This window comes from Pagrus major, chromosome 5, assembly GCF_040436345.1.
Source record: "Pagrus major chromosome 5, Pma_NU_1.0".
Taxonomy (NCBI): Eukaryota; Metazoa; Chordata; class Actinopteri; order Spariformes; family Sparidae; genus Pagrus; species Pagrus major.
The window spans coordinates 12,653,151-12,678,781 of record NC_133219.1 but is presented as its reverse complement, the minus strand read 5'-3'; the positions used below and the strand labels follow the sequence as shown (position 1 = coordinate 12,678,781).

Genomic DNA, 25,631 nt, shown 5'->3' with positions numbered 1-25,631 from the left:
CCTTTGAATGTACTTACTTAAAGATATGTTGTATCTGAAATCACACCAAACGCGATACTGCAAACGCATTCAAGGGTTGTTCGGAAATAACAGTTTCATTTTGGCTAACTTTACTTGAATTTTGCCATGGACTGCAGTCTGGATTTTGCAGAAAGGGAATAGGGCCAAAATGCAATAAAGGTGTTTTGGAGTAGACACATTTTTCATCCTTTATGGTTCTGAGACAGTTTATCAGTTGGTCTGGTTTTGTTATGTAGAATGCTTCAAACCTGGAAAGTAACCAAGTATATTCACTCCATTACTGTACAATTTTAAGGTACTTGTTCTTGAGAATCCATTTTCTGCTACTTTATACTTATCCTGCACTACAATTCATAAACACATATACTTTTTTCTCCACAAGTTAAATTTGATACATTTAGTCACCAGTTACCTTGAAGATTCAGTTTAATAATACAAAATATAATGAATGGTAATAAAGTATGATATAATATTAAGGATAAATTGATCGACGAGAGGAAAGTCACAAGCTACCCAGCAGATAAACAATATAAAGTTAAATCACCTTTACCGGCTTTAGCATTGAATTTGCTAACACATTTATGCACCAATAATTATAATCCAATCATATAGTATACATTATTCAGAAATTGGCCATTCTGCTTAATGAGTTCATTACCTTTGGTATTTTAAATATAGTTTAATACTATTACTTTTGTACATTTACTTAAGTAAACAAACTAAATGCATGAATTTGACTTGTACCAGAATATTTCTACACTGTGGCATTGCGACTTTTACTTAAGTACAAGTTCTGAGTACTTCTTCCACCTATGCGTCAAACTATACCAAAGGTTACCTACCAACTCTAACAGTTTACATAATGAACAATGATAACGCCCAGTCTAAGGTTCATGAGGTCCACCGGTGGAAAAAATACCACTAATTTCAATCCATAAAGTCTAAAAGGAAACTCTCTCGGCTCATTTGCAGCTGCACGTGACGCCAGTGACATTAGCTGCTGTGACACTTCGGTACCACATGGGGTCGCTGTAGGACAGCTGCACAGTTTCTCAGAACTGGCTGATGTCAACCAAAAACGTACCTCCATAGCTTTTGTCCCTTGTTGATACTTTGGGTACTGCACACAAGTTAAAATTATTTGGAGACTATGTTGATTTTTATTGAATGTTTAATCGAATGTTGGTTTATATTATTTGGAATATTTGAAAGGACTGAAAGGTGGCCCATTAAGGCTAATCTTAATGGCGCAGTGTGCTCTCATACCTATTCAATCATACTAAACATAGGGCTGCCAATTGATAATGAAAATAAGACAAGCCCCGCCCTTTCCGGTGATGACGCAGTACGCGGAAGTGCCGCCAAAACCGGTCGTCGCCACTGTTTTCAAAACATGTAGGGACTTGTACGTTAGACAGCTGAACGACTGTGACACAGAGTGCTTGTTTCTTTTCAGGTAAGTTGCTTTATTAACGTTGGCTATCTGATCTAACTATAACAGGTACACAGTTAATGTGATACTACTAACAGCGTGGAGCTCGTTATTGAATTGGACCAGTAAATAAAGGACTGTTTTACTTTCAAGCGTCCACTCTTCAGGATGGAGAATGGGATTACATCCACTAAAGCAGAGGGCTTCCTCTCCAGAATGGCACTCAATGACAACAAAGCTGGTATGGAGGGTCTTGACAGGGACAAGATCAACAAGATCATCATGGAGTCATCCAAGGTACATACTGTATACTCAAATAGACTTAGTTCTATGTGAAATACAAAGAATCTTTCATTCATTCATACTAGTCATCTGCAAATTGCTCTCTCCTGTGTCTGAAGACTCTTAACAAAGATGAGTAATGTGTTGGAAATGACAAAAATTAAATGAATTGTGAGGTCTACTTTTACTGGCTGTGTCCAGCCATGTGTGAAAGCCCTGTATCCCAAGTGTAATGACATAAAGTCCCAAAAATAGATGTGTTATTGTAGCTTTTTATTATAGCTCTGCTACAGAATCTGTAACTCTTTACTGTCCTTGTCAATTCCCTACAGGGATCTAGGTTTTATGAGAATGAGCTGAAGAGGGAGGAGCAGGTGAACCAGCGCATTGAGAAAATGATGCTACAAAAGGCACAGATCACAGAACAACATTTGAAGAAAGCTCAGGCGCAGGTAAAACATGTTATGGACTTAAATTGTTATGGTCTTTCTTTTTAGAGGTTACTAAACATGCATATGCAGATAAATATGATGTGCTATTAAATGACAAAATCTACATTTCCAAATGCCACTTCAGTGTTTTTCATCAAATCTCCCTCTACAGGTGGCGAGGATGGCCGCAGAGCTGGAGAGGAGTCGTGATCTAAGTCGTGTGATCGTGCATGTGGACATGGATGCTTTCTACGCTGCTGTGGAGATGAGAGACTGTCCTGAGCTGAAAGATAAACCAATGGCTGTAGGATCCATGAGCATGCTGGTGGGTTAAACTGTTATCTGAGAAATTGACAGAATTATGACAGTAATTTATAAGATAATTATGCATGTGCTAGTTGTGTCTGTGCATCAGATTCTGTACATGACAGACAGGGTAGAGTATGCCCACATAACACTTTGAAACAAGCCAGCAAGGGAGGAAATGGTAAAAGGAAAAAATGTGCATGAGGATACTCGTCACACAGGAGGACCTTATCTCATCCCACAAATCCTTTAATCACAAAGTTTTAAATATTAGTTCAGTAGCACACCATCATAATCTCCTAACCATGATTCTGACTGTATAATGCAGAAATACTACAGTTTCTCAAATTACAGTATAGCAATAAGTCTTCACATGCATATACAACCCTGATTCCAACACGTTAGGATGATGTGTAAAGCAAAACAAAATAATAATTTGTAAATTAACTGTGTTTTTAATGTAAAACTGTTTAATTAATATCTCAACCCATCTTTTTCAGTCAACATCAAACTACCATGCCAGGAAGTACGGAGTCCGAGCCGCCATGCCTGGCTTCATTGCAAAGAAACTCTGCCCCAACTTAGTTATTGTTCCAACCAATTTTGATAAATACAGAGCTGTGAGCAGTGAGGTATGGGGTGATGGCAAACACACAAACAAAGATTACATGCACGCAGAAGCTTACATTAAAACAAATTCTATGCAGCCATTTTGTTGCTTCTTGCTTAAACTAACAGGTGCTCATGAATTTATATGTGATTGTTAGATCCGGGAGATTTTTGCAGAGTATGATCCTCACTTCCAGCCACTGAGCCTGGATGAAGCCTATCTGGATTTCACAGATCACCTGGAACAGAGGCAGAGCTGGCCAGATACCTTATGTACACATCGCCTCCGAGCCAGCAGCACCGCTACAGGCAGGACTTAATTATACAGATTTGTAAAATGATCATATGGTGTGATGTGTTGCTTTTTTGTGACCGGACCTTTTGCCACATGTACTATCGTCATGACAAAAAACATTTAACATTTCATAAACTAGAATCTGATTATTGTGTGGATCTCTTTTATGCAAAGGTGAAGAGCAGATTGAGCTTCCCCAGGAGACAGTACCAGAGATGAAAGACCTCTCTCCAGTCTTATTTGAGGACAGCCCGAGCTCCTCTCCATGCTTGTCGGACTCTGAAGGTTTCGGTGCTGCTGGTGGTGGGTTTGAGGTGTTTGGGAAGTCTGCTGAGGAGGCTGTGAGAGAGATGCGTTTCCGCATTGAGCAGAAGACCATGCTGACTGCCAGTGCAGGTGAGGGAAAAACCATGTTATTGATAAAACACTGTCCTTATTGTCAGTGTCTTGTTACTATCAAACACAGGGCTTTTTAATTTAATTTAATCCAGATAAATAACATGGTTATTGTTATTGTATGGTTAGTGTATCAGCATATGCAATAAATGGTCCCCACGTCATCTTAAAACTAGTGGATGTTCTTCTGAGTGTACACCTAATTATTTCCACATTAACACAGTAGAAGGTCTCTCTAAACCGAGAGTGATGGGTAGGTGAAACCGGGGGAATTCCACTTGCAAGAATCTGGCATCTAGCCAAGAGAGTAACAAAAGCTGTAAAGTTCATATGATTTAATATTTCAGGTGTGAGGGTGACTCCGAATAAGTAAATGATTGCAGATGATTTAACAGAGACGGATGATTGGTGAGATTTTATTAAATATTTTCCAACCAAAAGTTATGCATATAGGTGAATGTCCAAAACATATGGATATAAGTAGCTGGAGATTGATAACATCTATATCGCAACAGGATTAAAATCCTCATACATTTGTGGTTGTTTGACTTTACTTAAGTTATAGCAGTGATAAAGTTTACATTGTAGCAGCCTGTGCCTAGCAGAGATGGAACAGTAGTGAACCTGCTGCAAACACTCATCCCATACATCCTCTTCAACTTCAATATGTAAATCATCCTTCCAAAGCATTTTAAAGGTGTGCAGGGATTGGATTTAGTCAGTGGAGGAGACTATAAAAGAGAGATTAAGCCCTTCCTTGTGGGGAGTATGGTCAAAAAGCGGTTCACACTTGCGGCTGCTGGTAAATTAGGCAAACTACAGTAAGCATATCTGACAATAGTCTGAGCCTTTGGGTACCTAAAAATGATGAATGGGAAGATAACATTTGCTGAGAGTTTTTGGAAAGATGAGAATATGTTAATCAGCATATAAATCTTCCCTTTTATTCCACAAGCATGCCAGGAAGAAAATGTTCCATCTATCAAAGAAGGGTGGTTAATGGATTTGCTGCTATTGGAGCAAGGAAAGATAGGATCTGGAAGCCAAAATATTGCCTGAATTGTTTCCTTATATTTTGCATTGATTTGACTGCGCAGACAGGAAGGCTGGTCTAGAAGAGCAGGACTCCTTTATTATCCATGGATGGATAGTGGGAGCCTTCCAGATGAAACTAGAGCTGAATTGCTCTCAAGTTAGCAGCAGTAAAATCTAAAATTTATCAATGCCAGACGCCCAAGAGGTTTTGGCATCACACCAGAGTTTTTTCTCCTCCCTCTCCCTCCTCCCTACTTTCTTAACAAAAGCAAAACTTAAAAAATACGAGGGGGCAGGCACTCCACTGTTATTATACTTCATTTTTTACAATAACAAAACTGCTAAGCAATAATCGAAAAAGTCTTTCCTGAGAGAATTAGAATTATAATCAATATTATGTGATGTAGCAGTTGTTCATTTACAAACACGACTCAATTACACTATTCACTCTCCTAGGAATTGCTCCAAACATGATGCTTGCCAAGGTGTGCAGTGACAAGAACAAGCCCAATGGCCAGTACAGACTCCCCTCCACTAAAGAGGCAGTCATGGACTTCGTCCAGAATCTCCCAGTTCGCAAAGTAAAGTACACATTACTCAAAATAAAACATAAACAGAGCCTCTTGGTGTAGTTGGTGAATAATTATGGAAAGATGTAAGAATGTAATCATGAGTTTTTGTATTATTAAAGGATGACAGATGTAGTGTAAAGTGAGTAATGATGTGTTGCAGACGGGGGGGGGGGGGGGGGGGGGATGATGGTTGAAAATCTGTGTCAATATTTGAAGAGTTTGTGTATCCTTCCAGATCTCTGGCATAGGGAAGGTGAGTGAGAAGATGCTTAACGCTCTGGGCATCAGCAGCTGTTCTCATCTTAGCCAGCAGATGGCGTTGTTGTCGTTGTTGTTCTCCGAGACAGCCTGGCATCATTTCATGCAGGTTTCCCTGGGTCTGGGCTCTACATATATACCAAGGTACTTCACTGTCTGTTTTATAAAACTCAACACACCAGATAATTCAGAGGGAGGTGATGATACTGTGTTTGCTTTTATACAGACATGAAGAAAGAAAAAGCATGAGCACTGAAAGGTATGGTTTAATGAGGCATATGGACACACATAGGAGACATGGCTGCATTGATGTTTTTTTGTAGTGTCCATCCTCCTCACTCCGCCTCATCTCTTTGTCTCCCTCTTTTCTGACACTTAATCTTTACAGGACATTTAGAGAACTGAGTAAAACTGAGGAGCAGTTGTCTTTATGCAGGGAGCTCTGTGAAGACTTAGCAGAAGACCTGAAGAAGGAAGGTCTAAAGGTAGTGAAGGAGGGTTGCTTTATTTATTTTCAACATGAATGTACCTCTGTGCATGTCTTAGGAAAGAGAAGGTTGTCTTCAATACAGCTTTGGCTGCCTGTCCTGTTTACATCAAGCATGCATTAGGTTATATTGTATGTGTATAGTTCTCATTTTATAACTGCTGGGACATTTCTGTGATCAGTGTTGTCTTAGCACACTCTGTGTCCCAGAATGAGCAAAGTGAAAAGAAATAAAGCAAGCACAGGGATTATTTGAACAGAAATGGACAAAAAATGGTTATACTGGTTAAAAAACAAAACGAAATCTTATTCTTGGCCTTCCTAGAATCACCCCGACTCCAAATCAAATCTCATACAATTACCTCAACCTGTTCATTCCTTTGCAAATCGATAGAGAAAGAACCGGGTGGCTTGGCACGACCATCACCCCCCTGCCTGAGTCCCGATGTGGCCTTGATAGCTGTAGGAAATGGAGGGCCATTAAGGAGACAGCAGGGGCTACTATCAGCCTTGGAAATGTCTCCCTGGGAGATGATCACATTACTATGAAAGCGCTTTGTGGCGTGTTTCTCACAAAATGCACTCTGACAAATCAATCACTGATATGACAGATTACACAGATTCCCACCTTTCTCCTATTTATGGCCCATCCATTCAGTATCATTGATTATGCTTATAATTAAGAGGTTGTTAGACAGCGGATAGGCATGATCATAACTATTTTTATATATTGTTTTTTCCTTAAGGGTAAAACCGTAACACTGAAGCTTAAGAACGTGAACTTTGAGGTGAAAACCAGGGCGTTGACGCTGCCGTATGCTGTTGCTACAGTGGATGAGATCTTTGCTGTTGCTAAGGACCTCCTGAAAACAGAAAGAGACAATGAAAGCCCCCAGCCACTCAGATTGAGGCTCATGGGTAATTAGATCTAGCAATTTAACTTGCATACCGATTAATATAACTAACTTGAAATAAATCTAAATGATCTGTGACACACTACATGTGGAAATAATAACACAGTTGTCATTCATTTTGATTTGCATTTCCAGATGATTTGTTTTTGTGCTTGTAGGTGTGAGAATCTCAGCCTTTGTGAGTTTGGATGATAAAAAGCCCCTGCAGAAGAGCATCATTGGCTTTCTTCAGCCAGACAAGACAGACTTGAGCTGCACTTCACAAGGAATGCATCAAAAGCTGGAGAAAGAGCATCTCTCCAATCATTCCTTCCAGACCTTGACCCTTGCTTCTCTTCCCCTGGCACAGAAGTGCCAAAGAGAGGAGGTTTCCGGTTGGAAAAAGCAGAGGGGCTTGGAGGGGAGCAAGACTGGTGAAGAACCCCAACAGTCTTTCTTTCAAAGGGCTCATGCCAAAAGAATGCAACTCCAGGTAGCGAATGCAAGCACACAAGAGGAAAAACATGCGGAGAACACCTCTGTGATTACTCCTACATGCACTCAAAAGGGTCTAGAGGCATCAACAAAAGTGCATGAGAGCAACTGTACAGCCTCAGATGCCTCAGAAAATGACTTTGTTGCTCCAGTAGAGGCCCATGCATCCACATCAGGCTTTGGTAGCACAGCGTCAGAGAGCTTCACCTGTCCAGTGTGTTTCAGGCTGGTGGAGACAACTGATTTGACTGTCTTCAACAAACATATAGACCAGTGTCTCAGTGATACCTCTAGAAAACCAAACCAAATCACAGTATCAGATTCTGAGTCAGATTTGGACCTAGAGAATGACCATACAGAATGTGTGGTGGTGGGCAGACGGAGGGAGGATTGTGAGGTCGCAGAGGAGAAGGCAAAGAACAGTGAAAAGATGGATTCAGGCAGAGCTGAACCTCAAGAAGACCGACACAGCTTGAAAAACAAGTCTATGCAAATGGATTTGTTGATCAACTGTGACAACAAAACTGTGACCTCGCAACGGCCTCAGTCATGTAATAAAAAAGGCCCCGTCCTCATCTGCCCAATATGTCAACTGACCCAGAACAATGATGACCTCATTATGTTCAACCGCCACGTTGACCTCTGCCTGAACCAGGAGGTCCTACATGAGCTGGGAGGACAGGCTTCATGTCCCATGAATCCACCTGCAGTGACAAATATCAAGGCCTTAGGTAAGTACGCGTATCCAATGAGGTGGCGCAACACTTCCAACACTTCCTCATCTAACAGGAACCCCATTCTGTGCACTTTTTTGGGTTTTATCATAAAATCTGTTTAACTACTTTTTGGCCACTTGTTGGCAATGGAAACACGTTGTGAACACAATAGTTCATGGTTGATTTATTTGTCAGTCACCAACACAGTGTTTCACAGCAAAATGCAAGTTGTAGCTGCTCCATAGTCCGGTGGTATAGCAGCAGATACCTCTGTATCTTCGCCAGATGGCAGCAGGGTGAACAGACTGTGGCTGGGAAAACAGCTGTCTGCTGAGGTCCTGAGCTGCAGTTTCTGGTGATAATTCTGTTGTTTCATCATATATATGATAATATAGATAATACAAGCTTTAATTATTCATTTTGTTCCTTGTGTACTCAGGGTCTCCAGGTCCATCAGTGTTTCCTTCATGGATCTATAGTCTGAGAATGTATCTATCTCTGCTGATGTCAGATACGATCCTGTTAGTAACGTCTATAAACTGTGTTCGTATGACATCTTTGGAGTTAACAAACGGAATGTCCATTTGGGAGGATGTCGGTGGCCTGTGACCTTGTTATTTACTGACAGTGACATTGTGTGAGAAGTTTGTATCGATTCCTACAGAGAAAAGACATCTCATTTCAGCCCATGGGGCTTCCTTCGCTTTGGTCTTGGAAATGGCTAAATCACTTTCTCACGTATTTATTTCTTACAATGAACTGCACCCTGGTATCCTCTTAAACAAGCCTGCCTCAGAAATTGCACTCTTTATAACCCTGAGGAGGTGCTGCAATTGTGTTCCTTCTCAGTGGATGTCACTTTTTTCTCAATGATGGTGTTTTTTTTTTCTTATCCATGTTCATGAGTGTCTATTTCTGTTCACAGACAGAGGCCGTCTCCTGCCAGGGCAAGCAATCAAAGGCAAAACCAAAAGGTGAGACCGCTTGATAACAGATCGTTGCGGCACTAAAGGTTGACATGTGGTCTCTGCAAATTTTTAAGTACTGTATTCGGAATTTACAATTACGTCAACATGAGATGTTTTGATTTACAGAAAATTAATGTTTTTCTTTGTGTTGATTTTGATGACTTTTAGACGGGACTCGCCTTCCTCACCTCCTTCTAAAAAAGCTAAAGGCCTCGGCCCTCGCAACACCATCGACAAGTTCTTCAGGTGATCGTGATACTCGCAGAACCTCCATCCTCATCTGGAGGAACTGAGAGAGTTTTCTACAGGAAATGGAAAAAAATCTCTGTCCTGCTGCTTTTATTCTTCTGGGCTGGTTTAAGTCTCACTACGGACTTCATGACTCAAACTGTCCTCACTGTCATTAAGCCATATAAAAAAAAATCTTCAAGAAAGCTGCTATTAGATTGCTGATATAAGAAGCTAAATATGTGCACAATATGCTTTATTTTTTTATAAGCCATACACTTGGCAAGAAATTAAAGATGACAGAGACAAATTCTGTATGTTTTAATTACAGCAAATTAATGGAAATATTTATGACCCTGTTGTCTGTCAGTGACAGTTTCATTGCTTATTTTCTGTCACTCACTGAAGAGAAGCCTGTTTTATTTATATGTATGCTAAATGGATCATGAGGATTTTTATTACATGTGCCAGTGTTGTTTTGAATGTATCTTCATTAAGTTATTCAGATATTTTCAGTAATTTACAGATATATTTTTGTGATTTTTAATAATAATACTCAATGTTTAATGTCAAATCATTAAGATAAGAGAATCATTCTATCATGTAAATTGAAGTTGAAATAAATTACTATTCCACTGAAATTTCACTTCTGGTGATGACATTTTGATAATTTATTACCATCCATTCTCCATTAATCAGACTTTTAACCAAATAACGGGGTGGGCTTGTTGAAGAAACACAGAATTAGACTCGTTTACAGTAAGTTTAGACCTGAAGTGTTGTTGGTTTAAGTCCTGAAGTTTAAGAAAACACTTCAGATGAAAGTGGGCAGTAGCCAGGAGCACGAGATCGCATTGCATCCGGTTACATGAATGTAAAACATTGCTGAAAAAAGGTATGTGTACCTAGTCAAAATTAAGTGCACAAACAAGTTCAACGACTGTTAGTGCCTTATGTTAATCCCTTGTACACATTGCACTGTGTTCACAGAGTTTAAAGTAAGAGCATATTTGTGTTACTCAAGGTATGACAGAAAGGCAGCCATACTGACCTACTAGTCTCATAACACAGGTGAAGTGTTAAATATTCAATGGTACTATCAGCAGTCTCTTAAGGGTGTGAGCTGGTAAAGTAAACGTGGGCCAGCCCTCGGTTATTAGAAAAACAGGAGTACACTTCCATGTCAAGGCATGCTGTTCACTATTTGACGACAGGAACGGGAATGTGACACTGACTGAAACAGAGACTGTGTGTTAGGTTTCCTCAGATATTTGTTTTGCTTGTATATAAATACCACCAAGCCCACCTTGATTACACAAAGGTCTTTTAAAGAGCTTCCTAATGGAGAGAAGAGCTTTGGCTTTGAGGGCGATGGTTAAGAAGCATTGTCCTAAAAAGGAGAATTTGGACCCTCGAAAGTGGATGAGACAGGAGACTGTGAGGGGGTTTGCTGACTTCGTATTGAACAAGAACTCGGAAGACACAGACAACAGCTTTGACAACAAAGAGATGTGTGAGTACTCGGGGACAAGAAAATGATAAGATGTGTCGAATAAATAAATACTGTAGAGAGTGGCTTTATAGGGCAAAAAAAGAACATTATGGAGCAAATGTTTGAGCTTTACTGTGTAAAATGATGCACTTACATTGTTTGACAATAGAAGGCTCTTTTCACATTCATTGCTGATAGTGTACATTTTCTCTGAGCTCACTGAAAATCAAATTTTAATAAGCAGTGTGATATAGAAACTTGAAGCCTCCAGTGCACATACACTGAGAATGGACTTTACAGCGACCTAGGAAGCATCTTGTGTTCAGCAGTTCATCTTGTGAAATTAAAAATATTTGTATATATTGTGGAATTTTTAATTAGGTAGAAGGAGTATGAGTCATTTTAAGGACTTTAATGTGGTAATTAATATATTTCTGTAAAAAAAAACATGTCAGAGTTTTTTTTGAGTGCCTTAATACGTGTGGAGGAAGGGAGTCTCTACAGTTCCTCTTGTTCTGGGCCGAGCCCAAGTTTATACTGTTAAAAGTTGGAGTTAATTATTAGCTATTCATTGTGGTGTACTGACTGTATGCCTATAGCATGATCGCTTCTTTATTTGCACAAGGCTGAAACCTAAATCAGATATGGACACATTATCTGGTTGTGTAAAAAGCCTAGTACATGCTGTTATAAATAGTATATATTAAAGTGTATATATGTAAATATCAATGTGTGAATCATTCCTGTCTGCTGTGCAGTACTTGACACAGAGAAGCAGTTTATGGAAGCAGCCAAGAGAAACGATGTGGAGACCATGAAGATGCTTGGAAGAGGGCTGAACGCCAATGCAAAGAATGTGGTGGGTTTAAATAGAGAAAGCCCTCTCAGTATACTGCATTGTATATCACAAAAACAGACACAAAGGCAGGGGATTTCTGGGTTTGGGTATTACAATCTATAAAATAGATAATATTGTGATTGTTTGCCACAGGATAATAGGACGGCACTTCATTATGCAGTAGCTGGCAAAAACAAGGATGCTGTGCAGCTTCTTCTACAGCGCAGGGTCAAAGTAGATCAAAAGGACAAGGTGAGAGGGTTTGAAATGCCTGCATCTGAAAGTTGAACCACATACAGCTTATGTAATATTTCTAAAGAATATCAACTTTACATTTTGTGTTCTGTGTCTGACAGCACGGTGTGGCACCTATTCATTTGGCAGCCTGGTTTGGCAGTTTGGAGATCCTGAAGTTATTAGTGCAGGCTGGGGCTGAACAGAAGGTTGAGAACGAGGTAAAGATGCAGGAAGTTTCGCTCCACTGTTTCTCAGTTACTGACAGAGAAGAATACCCTCAAATTTGGGCCATTCGTCTTTTTATTTGTGCAAAACATTTACTTAATGACTGCCTGAGGCACGTGTAGTCATTTTTCATTATCCTGGATTTTGAACATAACATTTTTATGCTTGTAGTTTTTGCTTTTGTTCTTCTTGCTTTATATCCCTTTTCTTCCTATTCGCACTGCTAGATTAAACAGAAAAGGTTTTTATAAAGTATAACTTATTTTTTCTTCCTCAGGAAGGACTGAACATCCTGCACTGTGCTGCTATCAACAACAACACGGAAATTGTAGAGTACATTGTTAATGACCTACAGATGAAAGAACTAGACAAAGATGACCGGGTATCTACTTGACTATAATTTTTCATGATTCAACTGTATAATTTCTGGGAAAATCATTTGGGACTACTAAAGTACATGCAGTAAATGTGGCTGTTTGTATCTCAATTTTTCTATTTCAGTCAGGAAACCGGCCATTTGCACTGGCGGCAGAGCATGGGTGTGCTGAAATGTTAGATATGCTAATGGAACCGTACGAAATGGCCACAATGAAGCCTAACAAGGTGTGTGTGGACTTGTTTATGTTTTTGGTTGTTTGCATCTCTTTAAACCTACAGCTATTTATGCTCACATGTGACTGAGTGCACATTTGTGTGTCACACCTGTGAGAAGGCTCAAAGTCAAACACTCTTTGATGTGAGTTGTTCCCCTCCCTCCCTTCTGCCAGAGAGGGGACACGCCCCTGCACTTAGCTGCCAGGAACAACCACTTGGATGCCGTCCAACTGCTGCTGCAGAGCCTTGATACTCGGGATGAAGTCAATATGGTAGACAATCAGTGTAAACATCCTCTCTATGGTTTGTGACAGTGTGTGCTCAGTGGCTAATCCACTGCTGGATGTTGGCTCCACTATAGATGTATTGAACATGTACTGGTTTCCATTATATAACAAGGCAAACTGTGTTCTGGCCTGAAGTTCAGCTAGGACTTGGTAAATTACACTTAATATTTACTTGGCTCTTCTGGTCAAAGATTTAGAGATTTTCTGCTTCTGTTATGGTTATTTTGCACCACTACTATATTTTTTTGGATGTGACAGGATGGTGAGACAGCTCTGTACCAGGCTGCAGACAAAGGTCAGGAAGGATGTGTCCTGGTCCTGCTGGAGGCTGGCTGTGACCCCAACATCCTTACAACGGTACAATAGAGGGACCGTAATGACTTTAACATCGAAATCCCTGACCTGCTGTTGCCCTGTTGTTAACAAAGTATTACTTTTATATGTGTTTAATACTTCAGGCACCTGGTATTACACCTCCAGCTAAACCTCAGTTTTCCTGCCTCTCTTGTAGGCCAAATGCAGTGCTCTCCATCCCGTTTCAGAAAAAGGAGACACGTCTCTTGTAAAACTCCTCTTAGAGTACGAAGCCCACACAGACTTTAAGAATCAGGTAAGCAAACACAAGGTAGGTGGCAGTAGTACACTCTTTAAGTAAAGTTCCTTGGTAACAGACAACACACACATCATCTGTGCTGCTGACACTCTGCCTGGACATTACAATTTAACATTTTTTATCTAAAAGCAAATGTAAATTTTTTGGGCTCATCATTGTCTAACAGCAAATTTCTGCTCTCAGCAACAAGAGGCTCCTCTCCACCTGGCAGTAAAGAGCAGTCACATCCCTGTTATCCATTCTCTACTGAAGGCTGGCTGCGACATTAATGTTACCAATAAGGTAAAAATCTCCCCAGTAACACAGTAAAATGAGATTAACTAAACTATATATATATAAATATATATATATACAACAAAATAAATAAATTGAGAATATTTTTGCTCCATTAATTTGTCCTGTCCTATGCCGCAAACTGTTAGAGGTCCCAGACTGCAGTGCATCTTGCTGCAGAGCTCGGCAAAATAGATGTCGTGGAAATGCTTCTTAAAGCCGGACTGGATCTGAGACTCTGTGATCGGGTAAGATTTTACACAAATACAATTTCTAGAGCTTACATAATGTAGTTGACTTTTAAGTTAAATTGTTTCACACTGTTTCCAGACCAAAATCTGCCATAGCCACTACAGCATCTTGACACATTGAAGCTGTAAGAAAAAGCTAATGATAAATTTATAATTCTAATTAAAGTTTGTTTTGTTGAATTTGGAGTAGCAGGGTAAGACAGCTCTGGGTGTGGCAGCCAGAGCAGATGAGGCGATCATTGTGGACATGATCATCAAAGCTGAAAGATACTATGCCTGGAGGACGGTGAGAGACTTAGAAAGATAACTTTTACTATTTTCATGTGTGCCCTAATCTATTCTTGAGGCCCTGAAATCAATCATTACATTAATCACAAATGATTAATTTCTTAACGTCACATTCTAGATTAGCTGAATCCCTTCTAATACTATTAAAGCATCCACAGTAAAATATGATTCACAACCCAGAAATGTTTGTCAGCCAATATACCATCAATTTAATTAAGGTTATGCCTGATTCCCTTCCCTGCATGATTTTCAAAACCCCAGCATTCATATTGCTAATCATGTGGGTGGGTGTGATTCCAATAATCTCTTCTCATGCCCCTCTGCGGCTTGTGGCCTTTATCAATCTGCTGACGTGATTTAATTGCCCTTTCAGGCCAACCCTGAGCTTAATGATAGTGTTCACAACGAGTATCCACTAACGTTTAAACTCGACCACCGCTATGAGACCAAGCAGCTCCGTTCGATGGCCTGGCGACTGGCGTACGAGCTCCTGAAACCAGGAGACTGGAAAAGACTGGCAGAACACTGGGGCTTCAATAAGGAACAAGTTTCAGCCATTGAGGAGCAGTGGACAGGTGCCACAACACACACTGAATTTGACTCTGGAGCATTTGACAACTTCTTGTAGCTAAAATGTTACATATTTTCTTTTATATAAATGTTACAGAAGATGTGAAAAAGAAAAGAATATATTTGGATAACTTTTCATTTTATCTTCCAATGGACAGAAGCAATGTTTAGGTTATTTTTAGTAGTTGAACTGTTTTCCTGAGTTTACAGTGCTGTGTGTGTTTGTCCACAGGTCAGCACAGCTATAAAGAGCATGGGAACAGGATGCTGCTGATCTGGCTCCACGGGGAGGAGTTGGCTCAGAGGAGCCCTGCTAAAGAACTTTACCAGGGCCTCATCCTCACAGGGAACAGGAAAGCTGCAGGTACATTAAGTTATCACCACCACCACCACCACCACCACCACCACCCCCCCCAGCAAATATACTGTGGAATCTATAAAAATGTAGCTGTGCTGCCTGGGGATATGTGCCAAGGTTTGATACGGAAAATATTAATTTGTCTTACAGATAAGATTCGGATGGAAGCAGAGAATGCCAGCAGTAAGAGCTGCAGCATTTCATGAGAATGAACACTGGACATATGGACTGACAACATGAACTCCACGTCTACATCATGTTAAACAACTAAGAACGTTAGCAGTAAAATAATTTATTTTCAAAATTAAATCATGCCTCAGATCATTAACATAAGGCTTTGGTTTAGTAAAGTGGATGGTCTCCCTCAATTGAAAGCCTTAATAACACAAATATCTAAAATATGTAATTTTACACATTTCAGTACAGTCTCACGTGTGCATAATTTAAAGTACAACTTTTCATAGAAATCAAAGTCAATTTCCGACTGTTAATAATTAAAAACATTGACATGTGCTGTCCTAAACACCTATGTCTATCTAATCCTTCCCTGAGAAAATCCTATTGGCCAGGAATTTGTCTTTTACATGGGTAAAACAAGCTGAAAATGGCAAAATAAATGTTCACTTCAAACCTAGTTAGCAAGGACAAATTCATTCCAGGACATCCAAATAAAATGGACTTGAAACTACTGCCAAGATAGCTATTTCTAGGACTGTTGCATAGGATGTGTTAAATTTTAAATCTAGACTAGGTGAGCAACACTTTCTGTGCATGTGGTCAGTCAACTACTTTGATGGAATGGACATGGCACGTGCTGGTGTGTGTTTTGGAGGAGCTTCTGCCTCTTGTGGAGCTGCGGCCCTGTTGGGAGGAGTGAGGAAACTTTGCAGCTGTGGCCTGACCAACAGTGAGCTGAAAGAATGCCAGAATCAGAAAATACAATTTTATTTCTCAGCATTACAACTATGGGAATACACATAATAACACATAGATAGCAGCACCTCAGAGTAAAAGTATTGATGCAGATTGTCCCATACCTGTGTAACTGGATGATGGCGTTCAACTACCACAGAGCTCATGGGTGGAGCCACACCCATCACCTGGAGGTTGCTGCGTGCAATCTTACCAATGTCAGTACGCGCAGTGATACGAGCTGTTACAGTCTTTGAGGGTTTTTGTTGACTGGCTGTGACGACTCGACCACTGACCTGAAACAACAAACATTACTGCATTATATATACTGTATATGTGATCAATTATTTGTAACTAAACTTCAGTCTTTTGGTGTTGTTGGTCAACAATTTCATAACCATTTTCAACGATATAATTACAATCATTGATATATATAGCTGTTGTAAAGGCATCATTACTTGTAAGCCCCTCAATAGAACATTGTGTCTAATGCTAACCTGTTTGTGGGAACTTGCAGTGCCCCCAAGTGGGAGTGAGCTGTGAACCACTGTAGTTGGAGGGTGTACTTCTGCCCTGGACATAGGGGCTCCAGAGCCCACCTAATGAAAGGGGAATCAGGATCAGGAGTGGCATTTAGAGGAAGTGAGTCATAGAGTGGCAAATGAAAACAGACAGAACTGAACATTTAGTAGAACAGAACACTCTTTTAGTAGCATCTACATAAGAACAGTTGAGTATGAAGCCAGAATTAGCAGCGATATAAAGTAACAACAAATAACAGATTGTCAATTAAAGAAAAAGATTTGGTTGATCCAATTACAGATTTGAGATGAAAATAAACTATGGCATGAAGAACCATCGTGTTTTAATAAATGTATGAATTTTATTAAAAACTGTCAGTGTCTCACCATATCCTCTACTTCGCTATGGGAAGGGTCCAGGCGGTCAAAGTGAACTGGACTGAACCGTGTAGAAGAAATGGGATATGGTTGAAGATGAGTCAGTGTAGCAGAGCCAGGCTCATCTTGGGGAGGCAGAATATCTACAGAAAGAAAAAACATATTCGTATACTCAGACTTGATTGTTATACATCAATCACAAAATTTTAAAGCTGAATGTTGTACTGGAATTTATAAAATGAATTATTCCTCATCAGCTGAGTAGGAAATGGACACAGGTGATGACCAGTACCCAGTAAATGGAAAACCTACCCATCTGATATTTCCTTTTATTTGAACAATGACACTTTTTAGCTCTTAATACTGATGACAACTAATTCCCAATGTACCTTTTCCCTCTCAATTCTTAAACTTTATATTTAACAAAGAAGTCTTTGCAAACTACTCTCCCCAGCTTTGGTAAATTAAAAAGTGGCTGATCATTTATTATGAATACTCCTATCAAGTATGTATACTTAAAAAGGCTGAAAATCACTTTGTAACTTATTTTGTGAAAGTCTCATTAGCCTTAATAATGAGGGACAATGAAGAAAAAATCAACCCTTCAAAGTAATGGAAAAGAGGATGCAATTAAAAGCCCAGTTTGACAGTAACATAATGGAATACATTTCAGGTTGGAAGACTCATAATACCTGAAAGCAAATGGATGAGCAGAAGACCATGGTACAGTTGAGTTTTACAAGCTGAAAACAATGAGATCGAGCTTCAGCAGCTGTGTCCTCACCAAAAATTGCAGACTAAACAATAGATAATGACTGACTACTGGCAAGGTGTGAATTCAGTATTAACGGCAATGAAACCCTGGTTCTATTGTGGCTGGTGTCAATGAGACTCTGTGGTGATAATTGAGTTTTTTTGGGCAAATACCAGGCTTATTAGTGCCATTGTACTGTCATGCAAGTGGTCAATGAACTAAAGCAGAGTTGCATCTCCTGTTGGCTATGGTGCCATTGTGTGGTGACTGGTCCCAAGTTTATTATAGTTCTATTGTCTACTCAAATATACTTGATTGTGCCAAGCCTTTAACCAACTCTTCACAACATAAACAGACAACTAAAATAATAGACATTTCATGATTCAATGAAACTTTTTCAGTCTATCTTTCAGTGCAACATCAAGGTTATAACCTGCACAGAGTACCCCTTAGTCAGCACTCGGCATATCCACTGACTCATCAATCCATCCACAGATGAGCCAGTGAATTACTTAAAGAAAAGAACAATGACCCCATCCACTTCACTCATTCATAAATCTCTGTGCTGCCATCAATACACATGGCTGCACTTTATTGGAGAAATGGTGTTTCTGTCTTGATAGCTGCGTTGAATCAATATAGTACAGAAGCAAGGCTAACCTTTATGGTTTGTTGTATAGATCAGGGAACTATTTATGTAGTTTTAATAAGGTGGTTGTTTATAAATATGGATATTCTCTAACTATAGGTGTATGGACATTCTATTACAGACCATGCTGATGTTCTGGAGGTTCCTCTGGTTGTCCTTCTGTGGTGTGAAACATGGTGAGAGCCTCCATGTTGAGAGCACACACGCCCCTCATGAAGGCTTTTTTCATTGATTCCTCATAGCGTTCTCGCTCTAGTCGTAGTCTCTGAATCTCTGCCTGGGCCCTCTCTACAGTCTCACAGTGCTGCAGAGACAGGCACAGAAGGAATCAGTCATTTATCAGTTTATATAATACATACAACAGCTGATGTTTCAATCCGTTGTATTTCTTTGTCATTTCCTACCACATTCCTGTCTATTTACATACTGTACTTGCTTTATGTCGACTTCACTGCAATCTATTAAACAAGTTTTGTCTGACTGTTATTTACTGAAATGTTCAAGAGGCCTTTGAAAAATACATGCACATGTGTAAGAAACTAATAAATGATGCAACCACTGGTGCTTTGGGTCCATTTCACATGACTCAGCTCTGTAAATGTACTATGTATTTTACTAACTATCAAGTGCTGTGGTTCCTGTGGTAAAACACCTCAAAGAGGTAGAGTCAAGTATGAATTCAGCAATGCAGCATCACCATCACACACTGTTTCATATGCAGGTCCTTTGTTTGTTTACCTCTGCCAACTTGGCCTCATACTCTGCAGACAGGCGGGTGCAGACCTCTTCAGCCCTTGCGCGGCAAGCTCGCTCCACCTTGACCTTCCAGTGTTTCTGGATCAGAGAGTGCCAGCCTAACCACACCTTCTTCTTCAGTTGCAAATTGTAGTGCTGCCGTGCTGCTTGAGCAGCAAGAGCCTGGCAGAAAACGAAGAGACCATGAAAATATTCAGAAGGAAATAATTACACCCATAATTCATTCTTGTGCAGGTACAGTACAGACAAAAATTGGATTCCTCCACAAAATTTTCCATTTTAAAAGAAATACATAAAAATGGATTTCATGAATGCAAATTTTGTAGGAGATATTTGTGTAAAAATGTGGCATATGTATGTTCAGTGCGCAGTAACTCATACAGAGACTCATCATTTGCATTAACAATTAAATTGCACTAACAGTAATCTAGCAATGTTGTGATACATTCACAACCAGTAATTTTACATCAATTTCTCAAAAAATACAAATACGTAAATTAAAAAAAAAGGAAAAATATAAATTATTTTATGTGATTGAAACCAACAAAAACACAGATCACAGCAAGAGAAGTAATTGGTGACATAACATTTTGTTGTACAACCCTGTACTTTATGATGGCTAATAATGACTCATAACTTCTCAGTAGTCATACTATATTATTACATCAGTACTCAATACTCAGGGGTCAGGCTACACCCATCTTTGAACTCTGCCTTCATTTTTATCTCAACAACACACCTGTAAAGTTTCGTGACTGCATCTTGGACAGTTGTGACGTGGCATACAAACCTGGCAAAGTACTCAAAACTGTTTCTGTTGTAGTTCCTTCTACAGTGTGTGTTTCCAGGACCATGACTGCTGGCCGGTGGCATAAAGTGGGAGGGCCATCCCCTCTAAATATCACCACAAATAGGGTTTCAACCTGTGAGAACACATTGTTATCAGTTTACCTCTTCTTTAGCCTCAGTGTGTTTAAGTCTCCAGTTGGTGAAGGCCTTCATCTTTTCATGCTTTTCTTTTTGTCTGTCCAACACCTGGCTCAAGTTTACAATCACCTGCGGGAGGACACATCACACAATAAGCTTGTCAGTCTAAAAAGCAGACAAAAGTGTTCCATGTTTTTCTTTCAAGTATTACTTAAGCGTGAGAGACAGAATGTGCAAGTAAGCAAAAGATAGAGACATGGGGCTGATACCTTAGACATGGATTAAGCCCACTCAGTCCTACACTAAAACTTTAAAACAATGGAAATTAAATCTCAGTCTGAAGCTAAATCGATATTAAAAAAAATAAATAATAAAAATAAAAATTACACAAGTGGTCACCTCATCTTTTCTCTGGTTGGATGTCTCGTAGGTTTGTAGCAGTCCCTTCAGGCTGTCTAGCTCTGACTTCAGGCCAGCTGTCTGGGCTGCATATCTCTCCCTCTCTTTCCTCATCTCCAGCTTGTGTTGTTCCTTGAACGCCAGCTTCCACTTCCTGAGCTCATTCAGTACATTTGCCTAATTAGGGAATAGAGGGTGGGACAGTCACAGTATGTTCATTACACTACTTCAGTAAATATGTCTTGTTATTTTAAAATTAGATAAAACAGATGTGCCGGAGGTTTTCTCACCGACAGCAATGGTGAAATATAGAAACCTGACAGATTTCATTTCTAGTCTTATTTTTTCTGAATAATTTCGATAGACATCTAAAAAATCTTGGCGTATGATTTGATTTCCAGTTCTGATATGCAGTCACATTTTACAGAGCTATACCTCTCAAGGATTTAGAGGTCTAGAACCACATGCAGCCTCCAAAACACTGTAATGCGGAAGTACAGGGTAAACTTGGCTTTCTAAAGGGTCAAACATAACCAACATCCACAAATGTGATAACAGACTTTCTTCCTGCAACGACAATCAAGAAAAATGAAAGAGCCTCAATATCCTTTACTACAATTCATGGTTCTTCACTGCTTTTTCCTTGGTCAAGTTCTAGTCTTTTATCAGCACTGCTTAGCAGGTGATTGGTTGTCATCTGCTCTCTATGAATGAGCTGTAGCCCATTGCAAGAAAAGGGCAGGAAGGACACTCACGTCGAGGCACTGACCTCTTCCAAAATCAGAGACACAATTAAAAGGTCACTTTTGCCATGGAGAGTGGAGCTGTCATCCTATTCAATGAGCCTTCCTGAGACTCCAAAACGTTACATATCCTTTATAAATCTCTTACATCTTTCTCACCATCTGCTATATAGAGTACACTGTCCTCGGTATTTCTTGCATTTAATCCATCTCAGTGTGTCTCATTATCTCATGCATTTCTTTAACAATACATGGTCTGAAATGTGGAGTGTCAGCGACATAAACATAAGCTGAAAAAAGTATTTTTGTAGACGACCACATTTTAGCTTTTTCCACCACACACTATTTTTGGTTTTGTAAATAAAGTGTAGTAACATTAAAATTTGAATGATAGAAAAGCGTAATCTGTCTTCTCATTTTTCACAGTAAATGAGCAGTTTCATCTTTTCTATTTATCAAGAATAAACCTGCCAGCTTGGGCTCATTTTGCTGTAAACTGCAGAGGCTCAAAAAAAAACAAAACACTGCTATTTTTTTATTGCATTTAAAGTAGTTATTATTCAGAGCCCTATTTATAGCCAAACAACATTATATATGGTCAGCTCTCAAGAAGACAGCAAATAAGAGTCATTAAATTGATTGATTGTGGAAGGAAAGCATGAGTAAGCAGACTTACCGTCAGGTTGTTGCTCCATGTGTCCAGAATGTTCTCCATCTTGCTTATGTTCTCCTCTGAGATAAACATCTCTGTCACAGCAGACTCAAGAGGATCTGGGCTGTTTGACCTAGACCTCTCAGGTGTCGTGTGTAACCTGTCTGAGAGTGTGTGTGAGAGTACTGACGCCCTGCTATACGATCGACCTGCCATCTCCTCAGCTTTAAGGAAAAAATAAAGAATCACAGACAGACTGGGAAATTAGACAAAATTGCAATTGAGCTCAGTATATCTCAGCATTATTATATTAACATACATTAATATACAATTGTATATACATGACTGAATTATTTGTTTCTTTGTTTAATTCAATTTACCATGAGAGGCTCTTAAGAGTGTGGAGGGCTCAACAATCAAGGGGGAGGCCTGTGATCTAAAGCTCCTGCTAGAATGCCTCCCATCTTTAGCTTCAGTGGCAGTATCTGATAGAAGACAGTGGAGACAAGGAAAGGAGAGAGAAAGGGACAATGAAAAACAGAAAAGAGGGAATGCTGCCTAAATAGATTTTGACCTGGAATAAGTGCATACAATTAATGGTACAAGTAAAAGTCAGAAAACAAAAGACAGGTTAAGAACAGAAAATGTGATGGTGAGAATGCTGAATAAGAAGAGCATGGCTCCTCGTCCAGGAATGCATTTATGTCAATATCTTAATTAAATCCTGCATGGGGAAGAGAAAGCCTGCACTCTAAAGAGCAGTACGGGCAGAGTGCCAGGAGATCATTACCAGTTGGCCGTCTGCTTTCTACATCCCTGTGCACTACTCCATGACAGTTAAAACACTAAACCTCCAATGAGAGCTGCAGCTGGAGCTGGGGGGAGACTGATGGACTGTTTAAGATGTGGGTATCGTAGGGGAAAGAGAGAGGGGGTCGGTCTGACAGGCTGATATCATATGCATCTTGACTAGACTGGTTTACAAGCTGAAAATATGAGACTGATAAAAACACACTCCATTTTTCCATGTTGTTATCCCAAATCCTTTTTGGCAGCTGATCATTTGATGGGGGCAGTGTCTGGAAGGGCTCAAGTTGTGTTTCTGTCAGAAAGGCTTAGTGAAGTGTGTGTGTATGAATGTGTCCTGCATACAAGAGGAACCTGAACCAAGATACCTGCTGGGCGCTGTGATTCGATGTCATCTTTTTTCTGCGAAGTCCGACCATCTGCAGACAGATATGAGGTGCTCAGATGCTTCAAGTGTGCGCTGGTGAGTGTCTCAAGCTTAGGGGTGACCACAGCATAGCGGAGAAGCTCCTCATACTCATCCTGTTGATCCATAAACAGTAGAAAATGAACAGTGGGCTTAATTATCTATCTTTTTTACAAGCTGTATCTTATTTTCATAGTCTATTATTTTCCTAGTCATGGTCGTGGGAAGCATATGCCGTTATATACAACTTTACAGAGAGTCAATTAAGGTAGGCAACACAAGCAATTAAATGGATATTTTAACAAGTTCCCAGTTCAACAATATTTTTCATTTTAAATCAGTTAGAGGGGAGCAAAACCTATGGTGAATGTAAAAGTTGCAATTCAAAACGTCAGTTGTAAATGACCACTCAATCCGTCAAAAGTACTTCTAGCTTTCAACCTCAATTGACTTACTATTCATAAAATACTTGCTCATGGATTTACAGCCCTGATTTCAAATTGTGGGACGCTATGTAAAACATAAGCTAATAATTTCTGACATATATTCAATTTTCGATTCAATTTAAACTCGACACAAGTCAGACGCAATTTTGCTGTGTCCCTAGGTGTGAGTGATTTGACAAGTGCATAAGCGCACATAAATTGTGACTGTGTTTTTGTATAATCACCTGGAGCTCAGAGGAGACTGAGCTGCCGCGATCAGAGTCCCTGGGCAGAACAGGACTGGTCGGTTCCTCTTCGTCTGAGGACATCTAGACAAAAATATACATTGTTGGAATGATGAAACACAACCAACATGACATGTACATGCGGGACTTAACTAGTTGTGGAACATATATTAAGGAAAAGCTATATAAAAGTGGTCATAATCATAATTAAAAACACATATTTGTTAATGAAACGTCACAAAAAATGCAAACTGTAGCTGGGTGCTAGCTACATTTTACAACATATTTGACTTTGGTTTTTTGATAAGCGAAATGCAACGTTGAAACCGCATCTATGTTAGCTAAACACAACATACAACATTATTAAAACAGTTAAAGGAAGTTGCCACGGCTTCTGGCAAACTGACGTATAATAGCTATCGTTATCATACAGAGGTTATGTAGTTGGAGACGGACACACGCTCCCTTTTTGGCTGCAAAACATAACGTTACAACTCTGTGAAGGTAGTACGTTAGTGGTGTTTTACAGTCTCAAGGAGAAAACTCAAACATTGAGATAGCATAGCTAACGTTACACGGACAATAGATGTGGGGTAAGGGTGTTTACGGAATTTTTTACCTGTTTTATTAAATTTCTGTGCAGGCTACCCCACTTCTCCGTGGTAGTTTTCCGTCAGTTTGAAAATGCTTGCTCTGCCGTTTCAAACGAACGGACTCCAAAACAACAGACTCTCTGATTGGCTACTGTTTTCACGACACCCTGCAAAATCGTTTCCGATTGGTTACAGTGTTTCCGTGGTAACGTTAAGCGGAACAACGCGGAGCTCAGCAGCTCAGACCACAACAGCACACATCAAAGCTCCTCTACCGCTTTTTCTGGCGGTAATGTTGACTGTACATTTCATTTTCTTTACATTTATTCTGACAGCCTGTGGCAGCACAGTGTATTGGGCAATTTGAAGGGTATAGCAGTCATATTCGGAGGACTTGTAGCTATTATTGCTGGTAGAGTTGACTGAGCACACATGCCACTGTCCACACAGATATACTCTCAAATTCACTTTAATTTACACATTCCGACTTGTTGCTTGAAATGTGCTGGATTTACATATCAATGTATAAAAGTGTACACTGTTCAACAACAAGTTCAGTTCATGGTTTGTTAATCCCAAGGAATAAACAAACAAACAAAAACTGTTGACAAACAAATGTCAGACAATTCTTCAGTTGGCAGTTGTGCCCATTAAAAAAACAACGTGGTTTTCAAACTGTGTACTGTAGTCTGACACGCTGCGTAGAGATTAGCTGATTAAAACTGTCACAATAAAGCCAACTTACCTGTCTAAGGAATGTGTAAGTCATTGGTGAATACCACCACCCTGTGAACCTCCCTTTGGCCATTTCTGTTCTTCACTTAGGCAAAACAAACTGAATTACAGCAGTGTCTTAACCCCCTGAAGACCTAGTGCTTAACAGTATTAAGACACATATGTGGGATAGGCCTAACGGCTTGGCAGTCCTGGGCTGGGACAGACTCCAGAGAGAAGAGACATATGGTCCCTCTCAGCCGTGGCAGAGCTGCAAGCAGTGCTGTTGGACTGGAGCCT

The 25,631-nt window shown here is 39.8% G+C and overlaps 3 protein-coding genes across 4 annotated transcripts; 2 read left to right on the top strand and 1 right to left on the bottom strand.

Moving 5' to 3' along the window:
* The first annotated feature begins 1,320 nt into the window (after nt 1-1,320).
* Nucleotides 1,321-10,044, top strand: polk (polymerase (DNA directed) kappa). The gene is made up of 15 exons (XM_073467280.1): nt 1,321-1,477; nt 1,607-1,750; nt 2,068-2,187; nt 2,339-2,491; nt 2,973-3,104; nt 3,240-3,390; nt 3,551-3,772; nt 5,264-5,388; nt 5,615-5,781; nt 5,864-5,896; nt 6,026-6,122; nt 6,871-7,042; nt 7,197-8,243; nt 9,154-9,202; nt 9,365-10,044. The coding sequence occupies exons 2-15, from the start codon at nt 1,622-1,624 to the stop codon at nt 9,444-9,446; spliced, it is 2,679 nt and encodes an 892-aa protein (XP_073323381.1). The 5' UTR covers nt 1,321-1,477; nt 1,607-1,621; the 3' UTR covers nt 9,447-10,044.
* Nucleotides 10,045-10,765: 721 nt separating this feature from the next.
* ankdd1b (ankyrin repeat and death domain containing 1B) lies at nt 10,766-15,656 on the top strand. The gene is made up of 15 exons (XM_073467251.1): nt 10,766-10,937; nt 11,675-11,775; nt 11,908-12,006; nt 12,111-12,209; nt 12,494-12,598; nt 12,718-12,819; nt 12,984-13,082; nt 13,356-13,454; nt 13,609-13,707; nt 13,894-13,992; nt 14,133-14,231; nt 14,425-14,520; nt 14,896-15,097; nt 15,325-15,456; nt 15,601-15,656. The coding sequence occupies exons 1-15, from the start codon at nt 10,766-10,768 to the stop codon at nt 15,654-15,656; spliced, it is 1,659 nt and encodes a 552-aa protein (XP_073323352.1).
* An 89-nt stretch (nt 15,657-15,745) lies between these two features.
* On the bottom strand, nt 15,746-24,730 carry poc5 (POC5 centriolar protein homolog (Chlamydomonas)). 2 transcript variants are annotated; one of them, XM_073466322.1, is made up of 13 exons: nt 24,644-24,730; nt 24,025-24,108; nt 23,317-23,470; nt 22,522-22,626; nt 22,166-22,365; nt 20,747-20,923; nt 20,372-20,476; nt 19,403-19,582; nt 18,788-18,968; nt 17,271-17,404; nt 16,860-16,961; nt 16,488-16,658; nt 15,746-16,362 (listed from the first exon to the last, which is right to left on the bottom strand). In XM_073466322.1, the coding sequence occupies exons 2-13, from the start codon at nt 24,106-24,108 to the stop codon at nt 16,228-16,230; spliced, it is 1,728 nt and encodes a 575-aa protein (XP_073322423.1). In that variant the 5' UTR covers nt 24,644-24,730; the 3' UTR covers nt 15,746-16,227. The 2 variants fall into 2 exon arrangements, with proteins under 2 accessions (XP_073322423.1, XP_073322424.1); XM_073466323.1 differs by lacking the exon at nt 24,644-24,730 and adding an exon at nt 24,456-24,510.
* Between the last annotated feature and the right edge of the window lie 901 nt (nt 24,731-25,631).